General features: G+C 43.6%; 2 protein-coding genes across 3 annotated transcripts in view; both read right to left on the bottom strand.

Moving 5' to 3' along the window:
- Positions 1-1,056, bottom strand: part of tiam2a (TIAM Rac1 associated GEF 2a) — a 73,904-nt gene extending 72,848 nt beyond the window's left edge. The window contains exon 1 of the mRNA XM_047157486.2: positions 1,033-1,056. The gene's annotated coding sequence lies outside the window, so the exon portion shown is untranslated. The remainder of the gene's footprint in view (positions 1-1,032) is intronic.
- scaf8 (SR-related CTD-associated factor 8) overlaps positions 323-14,935 on the bottom strand; it is a 24,732-nt gene continuing 10,119 nt past the window's right edge. For both annotated transcript variants that reach the window (XM_017475897.3, XM_017475898.2), the window contains exons 3-20: positions 8,492-8,536; positions 8,227-8,388; positions 7,751-7,907; positions 6,676-6,803; positions 5,903-6,079; positions 5,707-5,786; positions 5,483-5,603; positions 5,206-5,337; positions 4,847-4,956; positions 4,564-4,760; positions 4,312-4,412; positions 4,047-4,160; positions 3,720-3,876; positions 3,317-3,450; positions 3,094-3,232; positions 2,940-3,005; positions 2,646-2,855; positions 323-2,518 (exon numbers count right to left, since the gene is read on the bottom strand). In XM_017475897.3, coding sequence (XP_017331386.1) covers positions 1,047-2,518; positions 2,646-2,855; positions 2,940-3,005; positions 3,094-3,232; positions 3,317-3,450; positions 3,720-3,876; positions 4,047-4,160; positions 4,312-4,412; positions 4,564-4,760; positions 4,847-4,956; positions 5,206-5,337; positions 5,483-5,603; positions 5,707-5,786; positions 5,903-6,079; positions 6,676-6,803; positions 7,751-7,907; positions 8,227-8,388; positions 8,492-8,536 — 3,702 coding nt within the window. In that variant the 3' untranslated portion in view covers positions 323-1,046. The remainder of the gene's footprint in view (positions 2,519-2,645; positions 2,856-2,939; positions 3,006-3,093; positions 3,233-3,316; positions 3,451-3,719; positions 3,877-4,046; positions 4,161-4,311; positions 4,413-4,563; positions 4,761-4,846; positions 4,957-5,205; positions 5,338-5,482; positions 5,604-5,706; positions 5,787-5,902; positions 6,080-6,675; positions 6,804-7,750; positions 7,908-8,226; positions 8,389-8,491; positions 8,537-14,935) is intronic.

The raw sequence follows: 14,935 nt of genomic DNA, 5'->3' as shown, positions 1-14,935 counted from the left end.
ATTAAGACATAACGTCATCAGATGGGCGTAACACAACAGAGAGAGAAGAAAAAAGAAAAAGAAAAAAAAAAAGAAGTCATATTTAGGCCACTACCTGCCCAGTATTCGGCTCGTGGTCGATTCATCGTGTTCGCGTGGTTCGTTAATTCCTTCACAGAAAATACAAAGTCCTAAAGCATTTTTTTTAACCAACAAAGCATGTTTATTTGAAACTAAACAGAGTGCTCTTAACATCCATTTGCCTTCCGTGACCTTTTCTGGCTGAGCCGATGTATTCGCTGCAGTGTGATGAAGAAGAATCAGACATTTAAGATGGGGAGAGTACATCATATCATATTTTTAATCTTTTTGTATTCTTTTCAAAAGCAACTAAAAACGGCATTACTGTTCTCACTGTATTGGCTGTACGTATCATTTTTTGCTTAAAAGACAACAAGCATTAAGGACACCACAAAGGCATTCAATTCATTTCATTTTAAAACTCTGCAGCCGCTGGTTGGAAAACAAAACACAGAACAGGCCTGGACTGCTTTTCTTTTTTGTTTGTTTGTTTGTTTGTTTTTGTTTGTTTTCCTTCCCCCCTTCCCCCACTCCCCAATCACACGTTCTGCATTTGATCCTTCAGTGGGGGGGGAAAAAGAAAAAAAAAAATAGCCAGCGTCCTTTAAACTCTTCCATAGGAAGGTCACAGCTCCACACCCTCCCCAAAATCACAGTTAAGCTAAACAACATTTTGGCAAGCAAATTCCAAGGATTTTAAAAACCTAGCTTTAAAACAGTGGGGTTGCATTTAATAAAAAAACAAAACAAAACAAAAAAAACAACTAAAAACATGAAATTAAAATAAAACATTAAAATATCACCTACCAGTGAAATCCTCTATTGTGAGCCATCTATGATGTACATAACTGGCATGAAACGTAAGATCTTTTTTTTTTTCCTTTTTTTCTTTTCGGGCAACAGAACTGAGCAGGTCCTGTGGAAGCCGTTTGAAATAAGTACAGAGATGACAACTATACAAAATCTTTTTACCTACTGAGTGACGATTATGTTTCCTCAGTGTCCGTTTTCACTAGCTCAGGCTCAGTCCCAGTCTCGGCTTCTTCCTTCGGCGCGGTCTGTCCGCCGCCGCCGCCTGCAGCCACGAGCGGGGAAGCGGAAACTTCCGGGGCTTGCGTATCGTTTAGGGGCTTGGCTGTGGGAGCGGGCGGGGAGGGGCGAGACGGCTCGGCTGTGGGTTCCGAGTCGGTTTCGGGTTTAGAGTCCAGGTCGTGAACACTGTCACTAAAGGTGCCTTTGTTGTCCTGGCCGCCTGCACTCTCTCTGTCAGGCTGCGGCTGCAGGGGCGGCTTCGCTTCCGGCTGTGGTTCGGCTTGTCTCGGCTCGTGCAGGACAGGTTTAGGATGCGACTCGGGCTGAGACGGAGGCAGGTTTAGCAGAGGTGTGGGTAGAGGAAGCAGTGGTTGGGATGGTCTGGGAAGAGGGAGGAGAGGTTGCGAAGTAGGAGGCGCCCAGCCGCCGCGCTCCCTGTCTCTTTCCTTATCGTTATCCCATTCTCTGTCTCTCTCTCGCTCCCGATTCCGATCTCGCCCTCGTTCGCGGTCTCGCTCCCTGTGCCGGTTGTCATTCATTTCCCTGCGGAAGTCCCTGTCGTCGCGGTCCTTCTGCCTCTCCCAAGGCCGACGCCGATCGTCAAAGTCCTGATGAGAGTTGGCATTGAAAGGACCTCCTCCTCCTCCTCCACCACCACCTCCTCCTCCTCCTCCTCCTCCTCCTCCACGATTCCAGCCCGGCCCTACTCCACCCATGGCTCCTCCGCCTCGCATCTCGAAACGGTTTTGGAAATTCGGATTCCCGCGATCCTCCTGAAAGCTCTTGGGTGGTCCTGCTGGCATTCCTCTCATATCTCGCTCGTCCAAGTCCCCGCGCGGTGCGCCCCAGCGCGTCTCGGCTCTGAAAGGGCCTGGCGCGGGCTCCCGTCTCCCGGGTCCCTCCATGTGCACGCCTCCTCTGGGAGGTCTCTCCAGCAGTGGAGTTCTGACAGGGGTTGGCTCCGTCCTCATTTCAGGAGGAGGGGTCCTCAGCAGACCCGTGCTCTGTTTCTCCGGAGGCGGGAAGCGATAGTCCTGATCGCCCTCTTGTTGACCTCCGCCATCTGAAGTAGTCGGTGCGTTATTGTTATTATTATTATTAGCTTTGTCCATGTTGTCTGGGGCAGGAGCTGTGGGATTGGGGGCCCTCGCGAAGGGACCGTCTGCACGATTAAAGTGCTCCATCTGAGGGAAAGGGGTGCGGGCACGGACCTGAAGCGAGGAGGCGTCCAGGAGGCTGTTGGCTTGTTGCGCCAGGCCTTGCTGCATGAGCATGGGGAAACGAGCCCCGGCTCCCTGGAGGAGGTTGGGACGCAAGTCGATGGGCAGCAGCCCAGGCATCCTCTGTCCAGAGAGAGGGTGAGCGAGAGATGCGGAAGGGTGCATGCCCAGTAAACCCATCCCACTGCGTACTGCGTTCTGAAGTCCTGTTAACAGATAGAAAGAAAACTCTAAGTGAAGGCTTAACAATATTTACCTGAAGTCTAGACCTAACTCAAGACCTTAGAGAGCTTACAAGCTTGAAGATCAAGATCAAAAACCTTAAACTCGTACCGTGTAGTGTTATTTCGTTAGGTGCGTCTAAGCTCTCTGCAGACACAGCTGTTTTGTCAGCGCTGGCCTGCTGTGCTTGCGCTCCCACAGGGTTGAACACCGCTCCAGGCATTCCCGAGGGCATGAAGCTTGCCGGAATAGTGCTCGTCGGAGGGAGCATCGCTCCAAACGTCTGCTCCTTGTTGCCGTCTTGAGTCGGTTGTACCAAAGCTGTCAGGGAACCGCATCGGACCCGGTTAGGAAGCACGCTTTAACAAAGCACCCTATAGAGATTTCATATGAGGATGAACCTACGTGTTTGGGCGGAGGCGAGACCAGCTCCGATGGCAGACTGAGCAACACTGGAAGCGGCCATGAAACCTAAAGACGGACACGGAGATTAATAAAGCAGTCCTGGACTTAACGCTCAACAAGCTGCTTCAGTGGAGAACTGTGAAACCGGTTGTACCTGGAGGAGGCTGCGAGGTGTTGAATCCAGCCCTGAGAAATGGGGGCGGGGGACCGAAACCTGGTGGGGGCATCGTCATGGTGACCGGAAATGCGGGCGGGACCAGGCTGACAGCAGGGACGGTCTGCGCCACTGGGATCTGAGTTAGAGAAAACGTAGACGTATCATATGCTGTAGATACTTTAAACCAAAGTAAAAGAGTAACAAAGAGAGCCTGGTGTACCTGTACGGGCATCATGGCGACCGGCTGCGTGAAGGTTTCGTTCTGTGACGTGCTCGGCACGCTGCTCTCGGCAGCCGCCGGCTGAACCTGGGGTTCCTTAGGTGTTCCTTCTGTGTTCTTCTGAGCTTCCCATTCTGCCCAAGTGAATCGGAAGAGCAGAGTCAGGAGGAAACATATATACATACATATATATACATATGCATACATGCATACATACATACATATATATATATATATATATATATATATATATATATATATATATATATATATACATATATATATATATATATATATATATATATATATATATATATATATATATATATATACATATATACACATACACATATATACACACATCTATTTACACACACACACCCACACACACATATATTCTCACCACTGTTGACTGTTTCCTGGTCGATCATGCCTCCTTCCGCAAAGCCGTCCAGGTCGTCCACCTTGACCTTCTCCCAGGGGATGTAGGTCACTCCTAGATCCACGTCCCAGAACTGTTTGTACTCCTGTTTCACACCCTTATTAAGAGCCCAGGCAATCTAGACACAGACACACACACACACACACACACACACACACACACAAGACGCTACTAATACCGAACACTAAACTCTATACACTCCGCACCTTCTGATCAATCAGAGTTGAAAATAAAACAGCCCTGCGGTGTACAGGACCGGTATCAGTTGATCATGAGCGGATTACAAACCTTTATAACCTTGGACCCGATTTTATACGAGCCGGTGCTTAATTTCTGTCTTGCGCGATAAGCGTCCTGACGATGCACCATGCAGATGTAAGCACATCCTCTGGGAGGAATCATCTAAACACACACACACACACGCACACAAAGAATAACCCGGTCGAATGAAAGAACAGAAAGGTTTGAATAAGAACTTCTGGAAGTCGTAGCGCTCCTAAAGCTCTTTCAGCTCAACACAAGTCACACACACGACACTCGTTTGCCGACTCACGTTGATGGATTCGATCTGGCCAAACTCCTCAAAAAGGTTGGTGAGGTCTTGCTGTGTGGCCTTCTTGTCCACTTGGCCCACCCACAACGTGGTGCTACAGACTGCAAGGAAATAAATATAAACACAGATAAACCTAAGGATATTAAAATGATTACAGACTTCGGCTTTTTAGAACGCGTAATACGATTTAACGGCGCTATTTTAGTTTACGTTATTACGTCACACGACCGTCAGCATGTTCCTCGACCGTACCGCTGAGAAATTTGGAGCGGATTGGAGGAAGGCCTTTCTTCTGCCGCTCCTTCTCTCTCTCCCGTGCTCGTCGCTCGCTGGAGTAGGAACGAGAGGATTTCGTTCTCTTCCGTTCTCTGGAGCGCGAGCGCGACCGTTTCCGGTGTTTGCGCTTCCGGGACCCTGAGCGTGACCTTGACCTCCTCCTCTTTGGGGACCTGCAGTAAGAAGTAAAAACGCGGTCTGATTTACGGTGAGACGGGCAAGAGAACGTGTTGCACCTGTGACTGGCTGCTTGTCAAACCTGGAGCGAGACCGAGAGTGTGTTCTGGAACGAGTACCGCTGGTTTTCTTCTCCTCCGACTCGAACGCATCCTCGTCTACAGTGTCCTGTCCCTCGTCCAGGTCCATGTCCTGCACCAAACACAAGCACAAAACCCTTCCTGGTCAGCTGTATAACCCTTCCTCCTTATCAGTCTGAAAAGACTAATTAGTACGTCCCTGGTTTTAAAATCATCATCATCGCGGTTTACATGTCTGCGTGTTCCTGCTTCCTCACATCATCGTCTCAACACTCTAAAGAGGTCGGAGTCGACGTACAGTTACTACACACCCGAGCGCTACATAAACAGTTGAGCGAATCTTATTGATATTTCTTCTTGCCTGTTGTTGGTTGTCAATAGAATCATCCAGTTTGGTTTCCTGCTCTTGGAGCTGCGGTTGGACGTTGCTCTGTGCTGGAGGGGCCGAGTTCTCCGGACCGAAGATGCTCTCCTGGTTCTCCATGGCCATGGACTGGAGAAAAAAAAAGAAAGAAAGAAGGAACCACAAAGAAAAAAGTTAAGCACGGACTCACCACGGTTTGTTCTGGGAGTAGAACTTCATTTTCTATAAAAGTGTATAAAAGGTAGCTGTGTAGCTTCTCCTCGGTCTCCTTTACCTTCTGCTGATGCTGTTGATGCTCTAGAATTTGTTTCTGAAACTGTTCGAGGTTCTGCTGCTGGAGCTGCTCAGCCAACTGATGGAAGAGGGAGTTGTTAATGGACTCTGAAACCATGGGCCTGTAACAGAAGGAAAAAAAACGGTGAGTTCCTTCGTCAGTTCTTCCTTCTCCGTCACGGATTCCGACGCGAACGAGGTAAACGACTGTAAAGTAGTACGTACAACTGAGGTGCCGCCGTGTCCTTTTTGGAATCTTCGCCGGTTTCGGACTCGCCGCCGAAGTCGAACTGTCCCAAGAGCTTCTGCGAGAGGAGAGGATGATGTCAGAGCAGACACGGAGGAAACTCGATGCCCAAAGTAGAAGCGTTTGAGGTCCGCTAAAATATCACGTTTATTGAATAGTGTGTGTGGTGTTCACCTTGTTGAAGGAGGAGACTCTCTGCTCGAGCGGGTTGAGCGTGTTGGCTGCTGCGGCCGCTGTGAGCTGAGCGGTCAGGGCCTGCAGTTGGACCACCAGACCTGCGTCTAACGCCTGCAGGAGAGACGGCTGAGGCTTCTGCTGCTGCAACTGCAAACTCTGCACCAACTGCTGCAACTGTGAGATGGAAAGAGCGTACGGGACACATCGATATACCGGTTACAGCTCAGCATGATCGCCATCCGTCCTCTGACACGTACTATGGCTCCATCTAGTGGTTCTTCCTGATATGACATGGTATATGTCAGTATTATATTTCAAAACTACGGGTAAAAATATTAAAATGGCCTCGAACCCAAGCCTGGTGAAAAATTTCAATCAGCCCTGACAAATCTTTTGCATCAGGATTGTAATTAAAATACTGCAGCACTGAGACATGTGTTAGTTCACCTATCGTCAACTTCAACTTCTTTTATTTAAAGACAAACACTGAGGACGCTGAACGGTGCTCAACAGCAGATGGGATTTTATCGCTCGCAGCCAAGGATTTCTGGAAACTCCCACACACCCCATTAGACTCCACTCCACTTAACTGCACCGTGAAACCGGAGCAGCTCTTTGCGTCTCTGCCAAGCAATTCGACTCAACCCGTGTTACCCCAACTCAAAAACTCTGTGCCAACGAGACTCGTTTTCAAGGCCCTTAAACGATATTTAATTACACTCCGTGCCACGGATAGCGAGGGTAAACTAGCAAGTGAGACGGGGGCTGACCTGCTGTCCTTGAGGGCTCTGTAGGATCTGCGCTACAGCTGCCACGGTGTCCGAGTTGGAGATCTGAGAGGCCCAGTCCGGTAAACTGGGCACGATGTTGGCCGGAGTGGCCGGAGTAGCAGGAGTGCCTGTTAGACGAAGACAACCCGATTAATCACAAATAAACTCTTATTAGAGATTAAATGCAGTGAGCCAATTCGGGAGAAGAAAAAAGAAAAAAGAAAAAGAAAGATCAAAAAAGGACCACATCGATTTAATTACAGATTCAGTAATGTGTTCTGTGTGTTTGTGTTACATCATCATCATCACTGGAGTCTCTGAGACACCAAACTACAAGAAAACAAACAGACCGTTAAGTTAACGCATGAGAAAGTAACATCAAACTGGCAGGGGTTCCCATTTTTAACCAGTAGGTGGCAGCAAAGACCAAGAGGAAATGGAAAAAAAAAAATGAAAGCAGATCTGATGAAATAAGAAGATTGAAGTGCTGATAGAATAAAATATAAACATCTATGATTGAAGCAGAGGCTTAAACGGATCAAATAAAGCCGCGCAAAAGTGTGCAAACATTTCATTTATGTCTCAGATGTTTATTTTGTGACTTCCATCCGCAAAAACACAACGTATTTCCAAACCACTTTTCCGATTAAAAGTTAAACATTACACAGATCTTTGTATGCTACTGATAAATAAATAAAGAAAGAACGAAAGAAAGAAAGAAAAGTCAAATACTGTGTAATAGACAAAAAAAGAAAAGAAAAAGAAAGTAGGGATGGGATTAGCTGCAAAAACAGAAGCGAGTGTGATGATCAAAACGTCTCCAGAAGAACTGCTGCGGAATGTCAAAGACGCTTGGTTCGTATTCTCATAAAACTGAACGTCGCTGAAGTGCTTTTAAATCCAAAGATTCATCAGGGAAATTTTTTTAAAGCATAAAAGGTTTATTTCATTATTTCTAAAGACATCTTTGCTTTACAGTATTTTTTTTACATGCATAGTACTGTGTGTGTGTGCACATATGAGAGAGAGAGAGAGAGAGAGAGAGAGAGAGAGAGAGAGAGCGCGAGAGACTAACCAGGAGTGGCATTGTTAACAGGAACCGCGGTGCTGGCGGGAACGGGTGTGACGCTCGGGGGCGGGAGTCCCGCTGCCATGTCCAGTAACGGCTGGATGATGTCACTTTTGAACACGCTGTTTTTCTGCCACAGGTTGAGGACACGGACGATCTTGCTCTGAAACGGGAAAACACGTTCCTTCATTCCCTCACACGCTAATTTACTCCGGCGATTCCGACACCAATGTACAGGGACCTACGATTCCGGACGTACCGCTCGAAAAAATGTAAACGATACCTATCCGAACGTGTTTAAGTACGAATAGCTCCCCCTTGTGGTTAGATTGGCTTTCTGTAGCTTACTGCTGATGTTTTTCTATAGACGCAGCTACAGCTGTGGTTAATTACAATATAAACAGATAAAACTCAGAACTTTGGAAGAAAAAAAAATACAACATTTCACCCGGGATCTGCCACGAACACAGCGGAGAGCGTACCTTATCATCAGAGGGGCATCTGTAGAGGTTCTGGAAAGTGCTGATGATGTTCTTGCTGAAGCGTGGAGCGAACACGTCCTTCTCCTGGCCGAACTGGTGCCGCGACTGACGCACGATCGAGTCGATGACGTACAGACCGGGGACCTTGTACTCAGGCTTGCACTATAGGGGGGAGGAATTGGGGACGGACGACCCGACAGGTAAGCGTCAAAGTTAATAAGAGAGCTTTGACGACAAGTCATTTTGGATTCGTAAGACCGCTCACCTTCTGAATGAACTTCTCCACGCTTTGGACCACATGTTTGTAGAACTGGAGGGAAGAAAAAAAAAAGAAGGAGGAAGCAAGCTGAATTATTTCATACGCTGACACAAGAGCTCATTTCCTTTCCTTTTTATTCCTAACAGAATGAACCGGTCGCACAGGCTAGCAAAACATACAACTCAATTGTTTGCTCAAGCGTAAGACCTGAAGAGGAAGTCTTTAACCCTATTTGGATGGGATTAAAATGTACACGGGGTTCCGGGGTGATTTCCTATTGTACAGGAGCTGCTGTGTGATTTTATTTCACACGGATCGGCACGGTCGGAGTTTTCCCTCTGTCCTCCTGTGAGAAAATGACCTCATCACCTACTGCCTTTCAGTCAAATGGAAAATGGATGCTTCTCGTATGCGTCGTGATTGTTGTTTTATTGTTTACAATTTGTCACTGGAGCTCTGATTCGTCCCAAACTGAAATAAAAGCCAGCGTCTCGTCTCTACCCTTCTCTGAAAAACACAGATTTTATTGCTGTCTGGATGGATGGACGCGAGAATGAATAAACGTGTAAAAAAAAAAAAAACAACAAACACATATTACCGACGTCCCGCTGATAAACTAATCCAATCCGAATAGGGCTTTATTCGGTCAGTTTAAACGCGAGCTGAAAACGTCCTCAACGTTGACGAGAAACGTCCATCACCTATTTGTCTTTAGTTGTGTTTCTATTTATTTACAAAGACCTGTTAATATTACCGACGGTCATAATTACCGCTTTATTAATAAACGAATGAGTCATTACCGATTTAGCGACACGGCTATAAAACAGTAATATCACGTCATCAAACAGTACACAACTTCCTGTCTGAAGGAAAAAGATTTAAATAAGTAATAATATTTAAATTATGAAATAATTATACAACGTTAAATAAACGATCATATTATACTTTTTTTTTTTTTAATTTTTTTAAAGTGAGTAAGAAATGAAGAAATTGGGGGGTGGGGCGGGGTGACTCATCCTACATGTAAAAGTTTTAAATCTGAAATAAAAACAAAGATCTCTGAGCACAGATGAATTTTAAGATACACAAACAGCAGTTTAAAGATTCGTACTCCTGATAACCAAACGCATTTCGGTAGTGAGGATAGAAACGAATCTGACGTTTCACGTCAAACGGTCCACAGTGTCCTAATAACCTTTAACGTTAATTACTGTAAACGCATTCTACACTACAGAACACTCGCATTTCATAAAATCCCCCTGCAAGGTGTTTCATTATGCCCATTAACATAATTTTTTTTTTTTTTTTTTTTAAATTACAGACTGTTGCTAGACGTTGCTTTTTTAAATTTATTTCTGAATCATAAACAATGCAAAACAGTTTGCATTTTAGCTTTGTATAAAACTAAATAAATCAAAAATTGCTACAATCAGATGTTTAATATCGTAAACAAACTGTACGTCAGGTTCAGCATATCTTAAAAACAAATACATACATTCAAATTTTCCCCACTTTGGGATTTGGAAAACGATCGAGTGAAACATAACGAGCTCTGTAACTGAAATAGAGCTCCAAAGTTGGCTAAAATGGCGCTTGCGGTGTTTGAAAGCTATACAAGAGCTCGTTTTAACCGTTACAACGGTGCAGACATCGCAGACTCTCCAGGAAAGAACCAGCGTGGGTTCTATACGTTATAATTCTACGGAACGTGCAGATCGGGACCTCTAGTGTACAAACGGTGCAACTGCATTACACATGCATAATAAACAGAAAATGATTTTTGCATCATGATGTATCGTGTCACGACGTATCGTTACACCTCTACCTGTTATGCTAACGACTAACGTGATGTCTGATGGTAAATGAGACCTTTTAGCTGTACTCGTGTTCGACGCACGTGAATTGAAGAAAGCTTCGACATCACATGACGCCTCATGGCCCAAATCTGCGGTAATTTTGAAAAATAGCGAGCGCCTCAGAATATTACAGAGTTTGCTTGATTTTGCGTTCATTTCTGCACTTGCAAAATCCTGGAAGGACTGCAGTTTTAAGGATTGTTTTATTGCCTTAACTTTATGGGGGGGGGGAAAACTGCCATGTGTATCAAGCAGTGAGAAAAATGATAATCACAGACATTATATTTCCTTATCCAAAATAACAAACAGTTTTCATGACGTCAGGAGTCGAAACATAAGAGCTGACTCCCTCCACACACCTACACGCTCACTAGCTAGCTCTATTACATCCTTAATATTGATTCAATCCTTATTTTGAGGAGATTAACGACATGGTGTCCTCAAAGAAAACTCATTCATTCACATTCGCTGAGGAAGCTTTGCCTGTAAATCAAATCAATTAAATTTACAATTCCCAGCTCAGTAAAGTTGTGACAGATTGGTACATGCACACACACATCAGCTAATTTAAAAAATTTAAATAAAATCTACCTATGCAGTATCTTTAAACTTAAAAGCAAAATACAATACACAGCATCTTCAAACGGCTTTAAGAGCAGTGTACACGTCTTACAAAAAAATACTAAACACGTGGTACGTGAACGCCTCAGGCTCTTACAGCGTCCGACCTTGCTGTGACCTTGACTCTGTTTGGATCAATTCCATAATCTAATCAATTCATCTGCTGGTAACGATGATCATCTCAAATCCTATAACTCGTTCTTGAGATATTGCGCTCACGGGTCTCTCGGACAGATACGTGACTAGACGGACGGACAACCTCGTAAACATTTTTTTTTAAAAATGACATCAGCAGGTATCAGGCTTCACATCTTTCAGGAAGTGATGAATTCTGCACAGGAATTTAGGATGATTGGGAAACCGTTACGCGTTCTCGAATTACGCGTTAAATTAAAAAAGTGTTTGCTTTTGTTCCTGGTTCCATTTTCTAATCCCTGATTAGACACATGCATTACCACTGGATACAATCGAGGTGTCGTATCGACTCGTTAATGCTAACAGTTAAACGTTCACGAATCACGTGCTGCAATTTGATCATAAACATTTAAAATGATCACACGTACTTGGCCCTAGGAAAATAATCACATGCCAAAGACCAGCAGCGTGATCTAATCACCTTTCAACGTAGCGTATACTGTAAAGAACCAAACAAAACGGACAACGTAAACAATTAGCAAGTCATAAATAACATTTGGATAAACTGGTTAGTTTGCTCGCAGTGCACACGCTCTCACACACACACACACACACAACTGCATCCTACTGCACCATCAACACTGAGCGCTTCACTGATGAACGGTGTAACAGCACCACCTGCAGTTCGCTCTTATGATTACGATTATTTTTATTTATTCATTTGTTTACTCCAGTAGACAACGGCTCGTCCCGATTCGTTCAATGGTCAAGCTGACACGGGCGGAGCAGCGAGTGGGCTGGAGGCCAAGAAACCGATAATGAAAAATAAACGCAAAAACAAAAAACCCATCGTCTGTGAAGCAGAGTGCAAACGTGACTTTTATTTATTTATTTTTTTAATTTTTCAAACAAACGTAGACTTTTGTTAACCAAATAAATATTAAGTCAAAGCGGCAGTCTGTACGGACCGAAATCTGGTCTCGATTGTCAAAATTCAACTCTCTTTTAAAAATAAATAAATAAATAAATAAATAAGAAGGGAGCAAATGCTAGCAAAACAGCTGCTCTGCGAAACTTTGCTAACTTAAACCAGATATTATCTTGAACGATATTACAAGGCCCTCCACTAATATTGGCACTTTGTTAAATATGAGCAAAGGCGGCTGTGGAAAATTGCCTTTATTTGTTTAACCTTTTGATCTTCTGTTTAAAATAAATAAAATCACAAAAATACTCTGCTCTCATGGACATCAAACCATTGAAAACACAACACAGGATTATCAAATCAATCAATCAAATAATTCATTAATCCTTTCCCAGCCATAATCCAGACTTAACTCTTCCAAGTAACGACGACAAATTCAAAACGAAAACAATCAAAACGAAACAAATACAATCTAGCAAAAAGAAGCTGAAAAGAATATTCTCTTGATTCTAAAGCAAGTAAAAGAATTGATCACCTGTGCAGGGTCTGTTCATATACACACACACACACTTTCACAAATCTACAACAAAAACAAACAAACAAACAAACAAACAAACAAACAATACAGCACAAATTATTTTTACACCGTATTTATACAACAAGCTAGCTAACCTCAAGGACTCGTTCACCTTCACTTAAAATACGATCTGACGCGCTCGAGGGGCGCTTTTATTTAACAGCAGCCAAATCATAATGAGTGTAACGGAGCGCAAACATTACCGACAGCAAAGAAAACCACAAGGAGAAAAATAAATAAATAGGAAATGTATCACGAATCTGAACGACTTCGATTCCACACACACACACACACACACACACACACACACCAATGAGGTAATCATTTCTGAAGCCCAAATGTTGTTCTCTTCACTACATCAAATATAGAAAGAGGTCTGTAGGAGGTACGTCGAGCTCCAGGCACCCAAAAGAACTGTATTTAAGACTCGTACGACGGGCACTGAACAAATCACGTTACGAACTCAAATACAAAAAAAATCATCATAAACACAAGTACCAAGTGGCTTTTTACTAACTGATTAGTGACTCGCACCTGGTTTTTGTCTTTGCTACAAAACGTCTACTGAGAACACTTGTAGAAAACAGGATATGACCGGAGCAAACGAAGAAGCAAGAGTTTAAAAGTATGTACACCTCGTGCACGCTGTGGACCAACGCTAGCGCCCGCAAAGCTGCAGTCGTAGCAGAATGGAGTAAATCCGGGTAAGTTAATATAAAGTTAATATAACTGATAAAATTACGACTTTGATTCTAGAAAACCGGACTTCAGCGCCGAGACATCAGCTGGTGTAGATCGTGTTAAAGTTCAGAACTCGCCATCGGCTTCTCAAACAAGGGATGTATTAAGACTAGAGACGATGCTGATCACAGAAGAAAAAAGAGGGCGAGAAAAACAAAAAACAGGGGACCGGATTTCAGAGATATACGTATATAAAATATTTTTAGAAAAAGAGAAAAAAAAAAGAAAAAAAAAGAAAGAAAGAATTTGATCCAATCCTGTTGAATTTGGGAATGCTTACATACTGAAAAACTTGATATTTTTACGATTTGATTTTTATTATAATTATACTTTATTATATTTGCACTGTGATTGATTTTTGTGTAAAAGCTGCAGTTTTGTGTAACTCGGGCTCAGGTTTCTGTATCGGCAAAGAAGATTGGAATCGTTCCGTCTCTGGCCAACACAAGAACATCACATCCATCAGTCGCAGCTTTTAAACCAGCGACCTAGGAACAGATTTTAACGTTTAAAAAAAAACCCCACTGGTTCTCGGGTAGACACCGGTCCGGTACCCTCCCACCGCTAACCGAACCTCTGACCAGTTACAGATTAAGGAATGTGTAAGCCTTTGTTAGATGAGCACAAGGATAAAACCTGAGAGAAACCAAAGATGCACCGCAAACCTTTCATGCAGTTCCTTGACTCGTGTCTATCTTTGCTGTCTTTTTTTTTTATTTTATTCGCCAGTAATGGAAATTACTCATCAGAAAGGATTCAAATTCGAGATAATACATATCTCTCTTTTTTTGGACAATATCAAGGTTTGCTCAGCATAAACAAACAAACAAACAAAAACAAAAGCTGCATTTTTTTGTATTTCTTGCACGAAGATGTGTTCAATGTGAGGTTTTTAAAAAGAATAAGGCTTTAGGGCCGTGGCCTTAAGAGAAGTCTACTAAGTGGCTGGGAAAACCCGTTTACAGACACGCTAAGGGACACTGGGGCGGAGCTTCGTGATACATGGGCGGAGCTTCGTGAACCTGGGCGCAAATGGGGAGGTGGTCTCAAGGAGTTTAATTTATATATCAAATGTCGACTCCACCTACGTAACCATTAGACACCTTGACAAACAGTTTTCAGTTTAAGCTGAATTCAGTGAAACGAGTAAATCTTCGGTGCAGAAATACAGTGCAGCGAGTCGATGTTAGAAAAGTACGGATAAAAACCTCACATTTACAACTATGTTTAAAAAACACTTTAAACAGACTATTATTACGTCACGAACAATTAAAAACACGGAAAATTCACTTAGTAGTCAAACACAAGGGCGAAGAAAGTCCAGACTAGTTCTGAATCACCTGAGGAGATCCAATATAAGGATAAATCCGATCTGAGATCAGTAACGTAGTCTTTATTCATTTCACCTCAACCTGACGGAATGTTCTCAGTAACCTGAAGTAGAGTGGAAGCTCCATCTAAGCTTATTAATTCCGGTTTTATAACAGCTAAATGACACGATTCGTTATCGTTCGACTACGTCTTTGTCCTTGTAGGCGAGTTATTAAAACAAACAAAAAAAAAACCCGTCGTAATAAAGACGCAGGGAGTCTGAT

This window comes from Ictalurus punctatus, chromosome 9 (genome assembly GCF_001660625.3).
Source record: "Ictalurus punctatus breed USDA103 chromosome 9, Coco_2.0, whole genome shotgun sequence".
NCBI classification, from domain to species: domain Eukaryota; kingdom Metazoa; phylum Chordata; class Actinopteri; order Siluriformes; family Ictaluridae; genus Ictalurus; species Ictalurus punctatus.
The sequence above is the reverse complement of the archived record's forward strand: the minus strand, read 5'-3'. Positions and strand labels throughout refer to the sequence as shown.